At 42.6% G+C, this 15,822-nt stretch overlaps 1 protein-coding gene across 2 annotated transcripts in view; it reads right to left on the bottom strand.

The window, feature by feature from the left end:
* The window catches only part of LOC129169320 (guanine nucleotide-binding protein G(olf) subunit alpha), a 91,545-nt gene extending 76,050 nt beyond the window's left edge, over window positions 1-15,495 (bottom strand). The window contains exons 1-4 of one of the 2 annotated variants that reach the window (XM_054755652.1): window positions 14,649-15,495; window positions 10,319-10,391; window positions 1,709-1,763; window positions 1,488-1,607 (exon numbers count right to left, since the gene is read on the bottom strand). In XM_054755652.1, the coding sequence (XP_054611627.1) occupies window positions 1,488-1,607; window positions 1,709-1,763; window positions 10,319-10,391; window positions 14,649-15,150 (750 nt within the window). In that variant the 5' untranslated portion in view covers window positions 15,151-15,495. Of the gene's footprint in view, window positions 1-1,487; window positions 1,608-1,708; window positions 1,764-10,318; window positions 10,392-10,610; window positions 11,572-14,648 lie in introns of those variants that run through there. The other variant, XM_054755661.1, reaches the window with a different exon arrangement.
* Between the last annotated feature and the right edge of the window lie 327 nt (window positions 15,496-15,822).

Raw genomic sequence — 15,822 nt, 5'->3', positions numbered from 1 at the left:
TGATGTCATTAACATATTCTGTTGTTAAATGAGCTTTATATTTTTAACATAAGATAATGTTGCACATTCCCTCTGGCACAAACCAAAGCGCTATGTTGTAAACTAGTTCACTGTCATTTTATGTTTATGTTTTTTTTTTTTTTTAACATTTGTTCTACTGTTAAAGGTAAAATAGCTTTCATAATTGTCTAGGCTCTTGGGACAATATGAAAATATATAGCATGATCCTTTGTCATATCCAGCCCAGCCCTATGACAGCTGTAAGTTTCACCATAGATATATAGTGCTCTGACTTTGCCCCATGTCATTACTGTCATTACATTTTACTATAGTGAACCAAGTCTATGTGGGATTTGACTATTTTTCTCAAATGTTCCAGTGAAGCTGACCTTTCATTCTAAGAGTGTTTAATGAAATGAGCTATAGAAAAATGTCTCATCGTGTTTACTTTAGTTACTTGCTAAAAACATTTTCACTTCCATAATCTGTGATAACATTGTCAAAGTATCAGATCGGGACTTGAAATGGGATCAGATCAGAGGCCAAAAATGCTGATCCCTACTCATAAGTATGTGTTTGTCAAAGAAAGCCATTATTACATTTTAAAGTACGCCCAAGCAGCAATACGTGGTGTGGTGTGTTTTTATACATTTGCTGAAATGTTTGCAGTGATTATGGGAGAGAGAAAGACAAACATTACACCATGTAGGGATGGGCAATTATATCACTGACATCGGTGATCGTGATAAACTTCAGGTAGATGACGGTGATCAGCTGGTATAATATTTACTCTATCAAACATGACGGAAATGTCTCTGACAACAGCCAATCAGTCCACCTGTTCTTGCGCCACTTCTGTTTTTAAGTTGCACGAAAAGTAAAGAGAATGAGCCAATGTGGAGCTAAACAGAGAGCTGAGGGCATCCGTGACTTGGGAGTTATTTTTGACAACGTAGGTTGTGTAGCAGTGATTTGGGTATCTCCAAAGTGATGTGGAGAAAATCAAGCCCATGTGTAAAGTATGTCGGCGGTCGGTGCCCTCAAACAGTAACACAAAACAAATCTGTTGAATCATTTGAAGAGGCAGCACATGGCATCTTCATTATCCCTCCCCCAAATTGTTATAATAATTGAGATGGGATGATATGAAAAAATATATGCTTATATTCTTCTTTTGTTATGAGAAGGCGCCATTTTTGGCTACAATGCAGACAACATTGGAACCATCAGACATCTATTCTCAGCTCTGCAAGTCTTCATCTCCATGCTGCACATCCGGTGTCAAAGGAGGGTGGATGGGGGTAGGGGTGGGGGGGCTTGGTGTCAAACATGGGCTACGTTTCAGACGTTTGCCCTCGTGCCTTTGACACACACAGGAGCAACTCAACTGAAACTTCATGAGACATCTGAACCAACAACCTGTTGGTTTTAACTATGCATGCCGATGCTGAAAACACACACAAGCAAAAAGGTAGCCAGCATCTTACCTGGGAATAGTCAAAGTCGGAGAGAGGTGCTATGCTCTTGATGTACTCGATTCTGAATTGGTCCTCTGGGTTGGCTAGCAGGACGGGGGGTATTAAAGTGCTCATCGCTGACACTATTGTCTAAAAAGATAACAGAAAGAGACAAAACATGCTTTCATCAGGATAAAGATAGCCGTTGTCCAACTGGGAGCCCACATAGAAACCTTTCACGTTCAACTCACCACTATGGCATCCTTCACGTTTTTCCGAATGTCCTGGATTTTCTGTTTCTTTTCTCTGCATGGGAAGACGAGAGAAGCCAAAGTTATGAAAGCGTGACATACGGCACACCACCAAATACCCCTTTTCCACTGTAGCCAACTTTGGTGTTGGTGCTGGAATATGTTCGAGGCGGCGGTGGAACCGTGTTACCTGCAAACTAAGTAAGACACCAGTTTCATTTTCCATTGTCCTGAGGAGCCGTCTCATTACGTCACAGGGGTTACGCCTCCGATCAGCAAATAAAAAGAAATTTCATGTGTTGACAATTTTTTTATCAAAACACACAACTCACTATAGTCCTTGACACTGCACACTATTTATACTGTAGGTAAAAACAAAAATATAAAAATGACGGTGCAAAATACAAAGCATTTTGACATAAAAAGGTTGCATGTTGCAGGCTTCGGGTTTGTGCACGCTCGTAGCGAGGGAAGGATGATCCATCTCATCACCATTGTTTACGGACAGAAAGATGAAAACATTAAACCAGAACACAGTTGCACAATAAATGCTACTTCTTACATCACTATAGCTTTACAATCAAACTAGTTTGTTGCTGTAAGCACAAACGAGAAGGGCAGGGTGGCGATCGCTTGCTATTGTCTAATGAATGAGAGGCTCTTCTTTTTTTGTGATGGCCTCACAGATTCAGGTGGCGTTATTTGCCAGCATTTACCAGCAAGCTGGCATGCCGGTGTATGTGGCCCAAAGCTTTGTCAATCTCCTCAAAATAAGGCATTACTCTCCTCCGACCATTGCTTAGGTCATTCTTTTGGTCTCTTTAGTCCTCCTTTAATTTCTTAAGTTTGTTATTTGTTCGAAAGACCGAAAAAACATGTAGCAGCCATCTCATCTCTTGATGCGTTCCAGTATTGACTGGGTTCTTGTCGCCGTTTCAAATTCCTTCTGCGCTTCTTCGGATGTCCAAACGAACAAGAGACAGCAGGTTTCCTCTGGTGTCCATGTTTTCGGAGTGTTTTCAGTTGCAATGCAATGTAATAAAGATGGAGGCAATTCGCAGACTTTTTTTTAGGTAACAACGCCCACCTCATTATGCAAACGGTTCCCTCACTCGGCCCAGCAAGCGTTTGGAGCCAGAGTTTAACCAAAAAAAGACAGATTCAGGTCGAACCAATTGTGGAACCATGACAATGGAAAAGCAAAGCTCTGAGAACCAGCTTCAGAAAGGCTCTGAACCAGTCACAGTGTAAACGACTATCATAAGGGCAGTTGGGAGCCAGACACAGGGGCAAAGGGGGGCACTCACAATAGCAGTCCCTGTGTGTGCGTCCCTGTGTGACCACTTTGGGGCAAAGATTCAAAGTGAGGAGTGGGTTTAAGTGTAAAAAAAAAAAAAAGTAATCGCAAATTAGTACGTGATTGGGGAGGCAATGGCTCGGCCCATAAGCGTCACGGTGGGACTTCGGTAGGTTAAACACCCGCTGGGGACGAAACATCTATGGACTAAACATATTGGATTTGTTAGCGGTTGCAGGAGGTACAGTCAAACCTACGATTTCATACACCCAGGTTTCATATGATTCAGTTTTCATTGAAACATTTTGTCTTGGTTTTGGTACGTAAGAAACTAGTCTGTTTGCCCTGTACTGTATCGCTCCATGAAATGAAGTGCCCAAACAAAGCACCCTATGTGTTGCTCACTCATTGTCTACACATTTTTTGAGTGCGACTGCTACATAACCCATAATGGGGTCAAATAAAGTTGTGAGTGGCAGCAATTTGATGCAGAGGATGAGTAACTATTGAATTCAATCTCACCGGGATGTATGGCAAGTTTGCATCAACAATAACTTCCATCCATTCCTCATTTCTTATTATTTCACACAACTATCATTATTCTCCACAAAAAGATGAGAATGAGCAATACACATGGTCCTTGATTTAGAGCTTTCCATGTTTTGTGGTTACGTACATGCTGCACTTTTTGGAATTTTTCCCATCATCCACAATCCTTATGTGAAACATTGACACATATTTCTTTCCCTTTTCTGTGCATTCTAATGAGAGAAAACGAGTTATCATGAGAAAGCTAACACTGCACGTCATGGGAGGCACCTATTAGGATGATAAAGCCCTAAAAAAAACACCAACAAGGTTCCATTTACATAACTGACCTGTATATTAACCAAGTTGTTATTGTAGCAGCTAACATGAAAAACTATATTTATCTGGTGGAGTTACACAATGCCTCACTAGTCTCAGCGTAACTCGCAACGCCTCAAGCCACTGCAACGGGACAAAGGGAAGAATGGATACTACTGGCTCTCAATTTCATTACAAAGACTCAACAAGATGTCAGCATATTTTACCTAAGGACTGGAGCACAAGTCTTGTGCTGAAAGACACAGCCATCCCAATGAGAGCAGACATTTTAAGTGTTGTCGCTGTTTCTATGCTGCTGTTGTTGTTGACGTGGACGGAAGTAGCATTAGCTCCTATGGGGCTATGTGAAATCAATGCCTAGGAAAGAATGTACCTGTTAATAAATGGTCACAGCATGTATATCAAACGATAAAAATGTTGTTAAGAGGATTTTTTAAAAGGCTGTATAGTCGTAATAGGTGCCTCCATTACGTGCAATGTTAGCTGGCTCATGCTAACTTGTTTTCTCTCGTTAGAACGCACAGAAAAGGGAAAGAAATATGTGTTCATGTTTCACATAAGGATTGTGGATGATGGGCAAAATTCCACAAAAGTGCAGTTTTCCTTTAATTAACACGGAGTTATGGTCCGTCAACACGACTCGCTCGAGAACAAGTTGACTATGGCGGAGAAATACACAACGTGCGGCTCACACGCACCCATGCTACGGCCAACAGAGGACCGTGGCCACCATCAAAGATAAAGATGGTATTGTACAGTCTACCCATCACATGTATACATGTGCACACGCGCGCGTGTGCACACACACAGGAGTCAGCCTGACACGTTCACAGCTGGTCAGAAATCACAAAACTTTTAACACTAACTGCCAGGTCGCTTCTGTATCTTTGAGCATGTTAAAGGATCTGCTCCTCTGAAAGCGACAGTAACAAGTAGGGGTGTCACAATACACTCCGCTCATCAGACGGGACAATACGGGGTATTAGGTTCATGACGATGAGACTATATGATATTTGAACATGATTTAATAAAACTACAATGACAAAATACAGGTACATTTTACACACGTTTTATAAATGTGCATGCATGACCTAAGAATGATGCTTTTCATTATTCAACTTTTTCCCACAAATTGAAAGAAAAAATACAAATTCTAAAAGTTCAAGATTCAAGAGTTTTATTATCATATGCACAGTAAAACTGGTGGTTCTGCTATGCAATGAAATTCTTTTCTGTTCATTCTCCCAAAATAGAAAAAGAAAAACAGAAGAAAGTGAATAAGAACATCAGAAACATAAATACCAATAAATTAAGCAACAACAACAGAAGAGACATTAATACAAACAAATAAATCAATAAATAAAATAAATAAAGTGCTATGAGTGTGTGCGTGTGTTGCGTGCGGCGTGTGTGAGTGCTTCGTTGAGAAGTCTGAAAAGTTGACATAATAAGGGCAGTCTGCTACTACTTATCATTTATGCTGATGTGTAGTTATCAGTGGCAGGCAGTGCATTTGGTACATGGGCCTTCATTGGGAACTTGACCAGCCAGAATTTTTCTTGGCAGACACTGTGAGGATCAGTATTGTTAAAAAAAAAAAAGATAATATTAGGGATACTCCGATCAGGGTTTTATGCTGTCGATTCCGATACCAATCACCCATGAGTAAAGACTGGCCGAAACCGATAACATCGATTAACTGTACATTTTTCTATTTATGTACGAGTGCTATTGGCCAGGGGCGCCGTTAGACAATTTCAAGGGCCCCTGGCAAATAGGAAATTATTAAAAAATAAACACATTTGTGTGAAACGATTTCTGAATTTAATTTGATGTTTTGGAGTAATATGAATGCATGGGAAATAAACTGTTCAATAATTATTTTTTAGCTCTGATAAAAAAAACAGAATTAAATATAAATAAATATCTTTATTATGTAGAAATCTGTCCTAGTCAACTTAAAACACCATAAATTCAGTGTCCAGGTTGCAGGGGTCTCCAACTTTCATCACTATTAGAGCTGTCAACTATTTGTGTTTTATTTAAGACTGGCAATATTTAAATTGTACACTATATTTACCAAGCAGATCTACACTCAGTGTGGCCATCGTCTTGATGCTTTTTTGTGGTCATTTGTCATTATATAAAGGCAAAAAGTATGAATTCAACAGTACTATTAAAAAACTACTAACAATTAAAGCAAATATTCTGTGACCCTTTGGTGAGCTACTCAAAATCAGCTGTGGAGATAGGAGACCTCTGTGACAGTATCGCCATTATAGGGCTGGACACACTATGCGTTTATGTTCATTAAACAACCACACGCAAATAGTGTTGTGAGGACAAGACATGATCACAACAAGATAGTAAAGTTGTTCAGTGACACTTTAAACAGTTAGTACGTACCCCATGAAATCCACTTCCCCGTGAGACAAAAATGAGCACCGAACTAACTGCATTGTTTGTGGTAAAAAGTCACATTTGGAGTTGGAAGACCAGAAGCTAGGCAGATAATTCTAGCTAGCTAGTTGCCGCCAACGTAAATTACAGCCAGTGGCTGCTAGGCAAAGAGTGAAAACAAAAATGCAAGAATAGTCGAACGTCAGCAGATTAAGGAGTGATCAAACATTCTGGCATTGATTAGCTTAGCCTGTGTCAAGCTGTCAAATTGAAGCCATTGACGTTTTACAAACTATAGTTTTGATTCTCACTGCAATACAGAACAAGGTGTGTGCCTTGTCGGCTCAATACGAGACACATCATTTTATTGGCAACCCTACGTAACACAGCAGACATGTACGACTTGCCGCCACACACCGATCCGTTTTTGTGATCGGCTTTGAAAGCCGTTTGTCGGCATACGCCAGTCACGTGTTTTTTTTTATGTAAATCGGCCAATATTGGTCGGTGGCCTATTGACTGGGCATCCGTAATAATAAAATATATTGTCATATATTGCCATTTACCCTGGCTAGCTTACAAACTACAGTCCCCTGTGCCAAGTGCAAACTTGGTTACCCACTACATCCTAGGTTCCCCAAAGTGGGGTACGCACACCCACAGGGGTACGGCAATTGTCATTCGGGGTACATGAATAAAAATCAAAACGAATTAGCGTGTAACAGTCACAGTTATGAGTGCGCCCGAACACCTCACGGCGCAAGGAGAACGGCGCAGAAAGGAGACAGAACATCAACTTGTGCATTGCTCTGTGTGCATTATATTCATATATAAATTTAATCTTGAAAATTTCACGCATATTGGTGTTCCAATCCCCACACGGCACTTTCAAGTAGATTAAGATGAAAAGGTTTATGTTTTTGAAGTGTTCAAGAGTAGGGGGTACGTGGCTTCATGTCAAATGTCTGAAGGGTTACGCAACTTTAAAAAGTTTGGGAACCACTGCTCTCCACCAATCAGCCACTTAAAAAAAATGAATTCTTACATTATACATAAGTGTCAGGTAGTATATCTCAGTTCCTTATTGGTTGAAGTGCAGCATTAATATTTCCAGCTTGTAGTTGAACAATGTCAGCTCACTGTTTTTCTCTTATCTACTTGTCTTTGTCTATTTACATCAGGGCTGTCCAGCTGATATTTAGCATTAAAAAAAAAATTAGACATATATTTAAAAAACAAATCTTTGTTTTATTTTAGTTATTAGTATCAACCTTTGAGCCTTTTCTAGCTACATTAAGCCTTTTTGTTCTGTTCTTCCACTTTTGCCGGGTTTTTGTTTATTTAATTTTTGCAATTCGCCACGTTACACAGATGGCCCCCCCGGCCACACTTTGGACACCAATGCATGTTTCACCAGGAAGGTATGGTGTTGCTAGGTGACAGAGAAGTGTGCCCAAGCTCTGCCTTCTTGGCTGTGTTGCTGGTCAGGGGTTGGGTTACATTGTGGAGGGGTTTATGCAGCTTTCAGACCCGCATTTCACGGTGATACTTCTGCACAATCGGAGGTGGAGCTCCACTCCCGCTCACCTGCACGGCGAATACATCACTTTTGTTGACAGCTTGTATTTAATTACCGAATAAATACATTACACAATAAGTTGATGTCGCTAAATTGTCAACACAGATCTCTTCTACGTGTAAAGTTGGCACTCAGATAAAAGTAACAAGCGTAAATATAGAACTGCTCTGTGATTAAGGGTGCAGACAAGTCCCAACATATATACTGTATGTGTTCTGATCTGACAAATCTTAAGTAACCCCACACGTCACTCACTGACAAGAACACAGAGGTAGGTTGGATTGCAAAAATTATTATGTGTAAAACGCTTAATGTGCACTTCCATATTACTGTATTATCACTCACAGTAGCCATGCCATAGCTCACGATCTGACTTCTGGATGACCTGTTCCCGCGATAAAGCTTTTCTCTAAATGAGAAATATCATGTTTTAATCTTGCAAGATGTCATGTCGAGATCTTGTGACACCCCTAGTAACAAGTAGTCAGTGTAGTGGTCTTATTAAAATGGAAAGGTTGCTCGTGTTTTGGCTGGAAGAGCGGAATCAAGTTTCGTCCCTCGCTACATTGCGGTTCGAACATGGCTCCCTCACTCCATCGCGGTTTTTCACAAATAAATGAATTAATAAATTATGGCTGTTTCGTGGTTGACTATGGCCTATTATTAGTCAAAAAATATTGAAAGACAAGTTACAGTGCAGGCCAAACGTTTGGACACACCTTCTCATTTAATGTGTTCTTTATTTTCATGACTAGATTCTCACTGAAAGCATCAAAACTATGAATGAACATATGTGGAATTATGTACTTAACAAAAAAGTGCGCAAGCTTTTTTGATAACACCCTCGGTGTTCTCTCAATGAGCTTCATGAGGTAGTCACCTGAAATGGGTTTCACTTCACAGGTGTGCCATGTCAGGGTTACTTAGTGGAAGTTCTTGCCTTATGAATGGGGTTGGGACCATGAGGTTGTGCTGTGTGTGTTCAAACTTTTGGCCTGTACTGTATATGCAGTATTCTTGTCACTCTGCATCAGTAATGTTACACTGATGAGACATGACATTACATTACATTACATTACATTACCTTTACATTGCAGGGAGTCAGCCATGCCATGTCTGACATGATAGAGTGAAAAAAAAAGTTTTCCTCCCATTCTGTGTGCAAGTGGTACGTTTTTGGCTTCTTTGTCCTTCTTTCACACTCCATCTGAAAACCTTTAAGTTTAGAACAAATTGGAGGCTAACTAGTTAGCTCGTTAGCATGCTTAAAGCTGTGGCCGTCTCATGGCCCTGCAGTGATCCTCTAGACTGCGCATTAACAATGTGGTGTAAACCAACAATAGGAGTGTAAAGGTGACTATAGGGGTGTTATTAGAGCCCTGCAGACATGAAATAATGGTAGAAATGATATTTAGAAAGTAATAAACATGTTTTCTATGCTGTAATTATGACACTATTTCATTTATTAATATTGGATCCTACTTTGACAAAATTCACTTGTCGTGGTCGAGTCTGGAACCAATTAACTGCCATAGATGAGGGACGAATATGGTGTTGTGTAGTTTTTAATGACTCTTTAATTTAATTCTTGCATTTTGTGTTTTATTACTTTATTGTATATCCTTTATGTGTTGTGTGTACAATGCGAGTGATTTTATTTAGGTCAGCGTTCCAACCTCCAACACTAAAATTCCACTTACAAATGGAACGGAACTCATTCTTAACCCGAGGACCTCCTGTAATTTTTTTTTTGCTATCTGTGCACGTTTAGAATACGGTTTCACTGGTGTTACGTTTAACTATGAAGTGATAACTGTGCTGAAATACTACTTTATAGTGTTTAAAATGATTGTTTATGAAAACAAATGTCAAAAATGTGTGACGAAACTGCTGCAGCAGTCGCTCAACCTCCAAGGTTCTTCTGTGCATAACTGTCCTAACTTAAAAAAAGGCCCAATACTCCTCCATATCAGATAAATCCATTACGTCCTGTGATGACGTTCCAAGACCCCCCCCCCCCCCCCACGTTTTTTTTTTAAATTTTTTTTTCCAAAAGGGAGACAGAAAAAAAGCCAAGTGTTGACCGGTCTGGTCTGATCAATGCTGTTCAGGCCTAGCAGCAAAACAAATCATCGATAGGCTCGGGTCGATGGAAACCTTTCACCCCTCGCCCGTGAAATAGGAAGCAGTGAATTTGACATGTGCGTGACACCGTTGTGCGGATCCTCGTATGTGCGCGCGAGCAAGAGAGAGAGGGAGAAATGGAGAGAGGAGAGGATGGGGAGGGGAAGATGGGAGTAGCTTTGCATGGGATGCAACCGGGCCCAACAGGCGCTGCAGTGCCTGGGGAAGCTCCACGGCTAGCTGCCTCCAAATCGTGTGCCGTCTTACTCATTTTGGAAAAAGGTCGGAGAAATTATGGCCGATTAAAACAAGCCTTGTGTAAATGTAGTAATTGAACACTCACTCTGCGTTGAAGCCGTTGACGTGGAGAATCCTCATCTGCTTCACAATGGTGCTTTTTCCGGACTCTCCAGCACCTTCACACAAAAACAAATGACATGTAAGCAGCACATTTTAGGAAGAAGATAGGGGCAATGTTGTAGAAAAAAGAAAGCGGCGCAGTTGTAGGAGCTAATTGCAATAATCAGGCTTCCATCAATGTCCAGCCCCATGACATGCTAGCAGGCGCTGTCAGACGTGTTGGCTGAAGCAGGGGAGGGGGTTAGCTCGCATTTCATCATCCAGACGAGCCTTACCCAGCAATAAGAGCCTGTGTGTGGCTTTGTACGCTTGTCTCTCCTTCTGCAACTGTTTCTCAATCTTTTTATTAGCCTCTCGCTGAGCCTTCTCGTCGATGCGTTGGTCTTCAGTCTTGCTGTTGCCTAAACAACCCATCTTCCGTCGCCCTTCCTTCACCAACAAAAAACGTAAAAAAAACAAAAAATGACAATACCCGGCTTTAACAATTGTGACGGAATGAGTCAAGTGTTTAAAAAAAAAAAGAATCTCTGTCTGAGCGGCTTCTCGGGAAAGGGAGGAATCCGCTCCCCGTTAAGATTCCGCTTTTAGCCGCAGCCGAGCGTCATCCAATCCGCCTGGTGGTGTACGACGCAGCCGAGAGAAGAGAGGGGAAAGACCGAGATGGCAGACTGGAAATGTGATTTTTAAAATGGTAGAAATAAATAAGAGATGAGAGGCCTTTGAAATGTCCGTGAATCCTAGCCAAACGCTGCTATCTCCGGCCCCACTCTCTCTCTCTGCTCTCTCTCAACTCAGCACTGCCTCTCGCTGTGGCACCAGGAAGTAGTCGTGGCCCATGGAGGTGGAAAACAAACGCGCGCTAAAGCGTTATATTAAAGAGCCGAAACCACACGGATATTTCAACACCTGCGTGTCCAATGCGACAGGGGCCATTCCCGATTTTAGTCCCTTAGCTGTACTGCTGCTGCTGCCGCCGCCACACTAGTCCACGAAGGGGTGGAAACCTGGACTCCTCCCTAACCGCTGCCTGACAAGAGGGGATGGGTCTATTGGCAGCCGTGACCTAAACTGGCAACCAGTTGCACTGCGGGATTTACCACCATTTGCTGTGTTTAAAAACGGTTCATCGAACGGCTCTCGTCACCGAGTTAAACGTGCAGTAGGCGCTGAGTATGCCTTAAAAATCTACAGTCGTGGTGGTCCTTGAACGCCCCTCACTTCCCGGTAAGACGAGCGAAGCACCGCCCTCTTCTGAAATAAAAACTACAATCATGGCGGTCCAGGAACGCCTCTCGTTTCCCCAGCAGAAGATGTTGCTTCATAAAAACTTCAACTATGACAGTCAATGGACGTCTCTCAGCAGCGTACGGCTGTGAAAAAAACAATATGGCGGGCCGTTAAGGCCTATCGCTGTGAGCTGCATGGAGGTAAAATTGGATCTATCAATCGATCATTCAAATTATGAATCACTCAGAACAACACACACACACACACACACACACACACACACACACACACACAACAGCAAAGTCACAACCCAAAACTGTCCCACATCACCCTCTAGTGGTCAGAGGTAAGAGTGTAAACAGGTATTTACAATTTTTCCGGAATTGTTTTAGCTGCAACTCCAAACTTTACCACTTAAGGGAAAATCGGAGGTCCCACTGTGTGTGTGTGTGTGTGTGTGTGTATATATATATAATATATATATATACTATATATTATATATAGATAGATAGATAGATAGAAAGATAGATAATTTCTTACGAGGAAAAAATAATCTGGAATTTCCCATCGCAGAACTAATACAGGCTTATTCTTGTCTTAATTGTAAAAGGCAAACAAATCAAGGCAAGCGTCAAACAGCGTCTTTGACTTGAAAGGTATTTCTTAAGTGTTGTAATGCCACCTAGCGAACAACAATTACACATGTACAGTAAGTCATTGCTATGTGACAGGAAGACAGGATGGCAGCTTTTTCAAATCCTTTGGCGATGAAACCTGTCCAAACAATGGAAGCTCTCGGTCTTATTTGACTTACAAAAGCACACAAGCTTCTTGGAGATGACAACATGTGATGTTATGTAATCAAACAATATCAGTCCATTCATTTAACAGCCTGAACTGTAAAAGCTTTGGGGGGTGATTGTTTATGACACACTGCAGGGCAAATAAATGATAAAGCAGTGAAGACAGGTTATAGCCAGAGTCACAGTCTAATGTCCCTCTCCTTGAACTGTGCTGGTCCAAAAGCAAAAACAGGCACCATAAATGTGACAAAAGCCCTTTATGCACATCCTGTTGGTCCTTGCATGCAGTGGAAGCTCTGCAGAAGCAAAGTTCACACAACGTCAATGATAAAACTCCTCAACAGAGGCAAAGTTCAGCAGCAACAGGCCGATAGTTCCACTGGCTGCTTGCAGGCATGACAACTATGTTCCACTATACCTTCCACTATTCCACTATACCTTGTGACACACTCATCTCAAGAACTGTTCCACTACACTTTTAAACATGTGACATCTCAAGAACTAAACAGCCTCATGCTAATGCTAATGAGCTATTAAAAGATATCAGACAAGATGACACTAAAGTCACTTCCTCTCCAACATATAATCATGGGAACTTGTCTTCCTGTTTGCATTCCAAAACAAAGAAGACTTGAAACTATAGTAGTAGTTGTAGTAGAAATAGCAGCAGCAGTAGTATTAGCAATACAAATAGGAGCAGTAGTAGTAATAACAGGAGTGGTAGTAATAGTACTATCAGTAGCATAGCAGTAGTAGTAGTAGTAGTAGTAGTAGTAGTAGTAGTACTTGTAGGAACGGTGTTAGTAGAAGTTGTGATGAAAACAAGCAACTATATTTTGTTCATAGTTTAGTTATTAGGGCCTTGAGCAAAGACCCTATTATATATTAATTGTTGATTTTTAAGAGTGGCAGCAACAGTAGTAATCATAGTAGGAGTTGTAGTAGTAATACAAGTAGCAGTAGCATAGCAGTAGTAGAAATTGTGACGACATCCACCAGACGACAGGAGTCCTCCTGCAGGGCTGGGAGTCTCCAAGGCCTCAACCAACCTGAAGGCATGGGTGTTCATCCATCGCTGGGTGATATCATGAACTTCTCTGTAACAGGGAAGCTATACAAAGAATACTCTCTGCAGACTGAAATCTGAGTAACAGTACAGCTCTCGAGTTGAACAGACATGCCTTGACACATACGGTTAAAGTCCGGCATATTTATGTTTACACCTGCCACAAATAGTGGGCTGTTCATCAAGTTGACGTAAACCTGTTTGAAGGCAAGTATATAAGTTTGCAAGTCAGAATCTTCATCATGCATTTGGTGTCCAATGTCTGTAGCAACGTGATGATCCGAGCTCTGTATAAAGTGGTCTGATATGGTCCTCCTCCATATAGTAGCCTGGCCATTTGTTGTGCCCATTGTCATCCTATCACTGGGGCAGACTGTATCTTCTGTTGCTGCTATTTAGTGTCATGATAGAGGTTCAAAGCTGCTAACTGATTGGGGCTGTCACCATATTGTTCTGAGTAGCCACGGCAGACACACGCGCTACTTCACTATGCTACCATTATGTAGTCAATTATTTTCATTATAGTTCTATGGTCATCATCACTTCCTTTTTGTGGGACTGTTTGGTGTGAAATACCCTCCAAGATACTTGCTGCTGGATGCACACTTGCATTCATGTGATACTACAATGTGATACGGGAATCACTCTCACCTGATTTAGCATGAAGTCATGTAGTACACGCGCCGTCATTTAGAGGATCTTTGAGTTGTGGTTCTGCATGTTTCCTAAAAACATGCATGCTCCTGTATATAAACAATCTTTGGCGAGCGTTTCTTTTTGCAGTAAAAAACAGCAAAGCTGTCCTGTCAAATAAAGCATCTTTGACTAGTTTTTGCAGTACAGTAGGTCCATAAGACAGCAAAGCGTCATATCGAGAATCTCTGATTAGTTTAGGCAGTAATTTCTTAAAAACAGCAGAGTGCTCCTGTCATATCGAAGATCTCTGACAAGCGCCTTTGCAAAACAAACACCAGAGAGCTCCTGTCATTTTGGAGAATCTTTGATTCACTTCACGTGTGACTTTATTCGCTGTTTGGTGAAGTAAAGAGCCAAAATAAGAATAACAGTAAGAGAGAAGTCCTTGGCTTTGTCCCCCAAAAGAAGCCAGGCCAGAGTCCATCTTCATGACAGAAGTGGCAAAAGGCCTCCCAGTGATATGATGTGAAACCATCCCACAAGCACCAAGTAGAAAGGTGGAGAACATAGAAAGAACATACCCAGCAGCAGCAGTCGGTGAGTCTGTTTGTATTCCCTCTTGAGCTCCTTGAGGGCCCTGTCAATGTTCTTGCTGACTTTCCTCGCCTCCTTCTCGGCCTCCTTCTCCTCCACCAGCAGCTTGTCCCAGTTCTTCTGCTTCTGGCTGCTGCTCTTGTGCGGTAGCTGCAGGCGACGGCCCCGCTCCTTGGTCGCCGCCTTTCCGCCCCCTCCTCCACCACCTCCTCCGTTCTGGATGAGCACGCCGTCCGTGCCGGTGGTGTCCCCGCGCCGGTGCTCCCCGGACGCCGAAAGCCGGCCAGGGTCCCCGGTGGGGCGCGCTGGGCCCCCGCGTAGCGACGAAGCCTCCCCGCATCCGCCGCTGTCTTCTGGGCGAGCTCCCTGGGCGCGGGTCGGCGCGGCGGCTGCGACGTCCGGAGGCTGCTCGGAGTCCGAGGTAGCGTTGGAGATGGACCCGCTCAGGTCCCCGAAGAGCCGGGGGCGCAGACTGTAGCACAGCCCCATGTTGAAAGCAGTCGTCGTGTGCGAGGATGGGATTGGTCATAAAGGAAAAATCAAAAAGGATGGCTGCTGCGCCAAGGGCGGCTCTAACGTGCCATCGTCACACGGCCGCTCCGGCTCTGCGAGGACGGTCGCGATTCGAGGCGGAAATGTGGACAGATGGAGCTCCGACATTTGCTACATGACATCGTGCATGTTCGCCCCGCTCGGCCCTGGATTGCTGGATGGATGGTTCCGTAGCTCGTCGAGGATCACCTGATTCTGTCCGTGGACACTGCGGGTCCAAGCTTACCGTAAGTCAGCCAACAGCACAGCGCCCGCCTACTCAAAACGAACCAGGCGACAATTGGAGTGCACGTTTGTTAGGTGCTTTACGTCATCGCTCGGGGATGACCGCTTGGAGCTTCCATGCACAGAAGATTCCTTCTCACACACTTCACTTTTTCTTTGGGTCAGCACTTCCCTCACATGGCACTCACTAAAACACTTACAATATGAGTATTATACCAAGGAAAAGTGAGATTACTCTTACATAAGGACTCGTATATTACCAGTCATAAGTTTGGACACACTTGCTCATGCCATTGGATGAGGAAGCAGACTGTGTGCACAATTATTAGGCAAGTCGGTATTTTGACAATATTATCATTTTTAGGCATATTTTCCAAGCTTTGT

Source organism: Dunckerocampus dactyliophorus, chromosome 2, assembly GCF_027744805.1.
Source record: "Dunckerocampus dactyliophorus isolate RoL2022-P2 chromosome 2, RoL_Ddac_1.1, whole genome shotgun sequence".
Taxonomy (NCBI): Eukaryota; Metazoa; Chordata; class Actinopteri; order Syngnathiformes; family Syngnathidae; genus Dunckerocampus; species Dunckerocampus dactyliophorus.
Note: the sequence above shows the minus strand (reverse complement) of the source record. Positions and strands in the feature narration are given on the sequence as shown.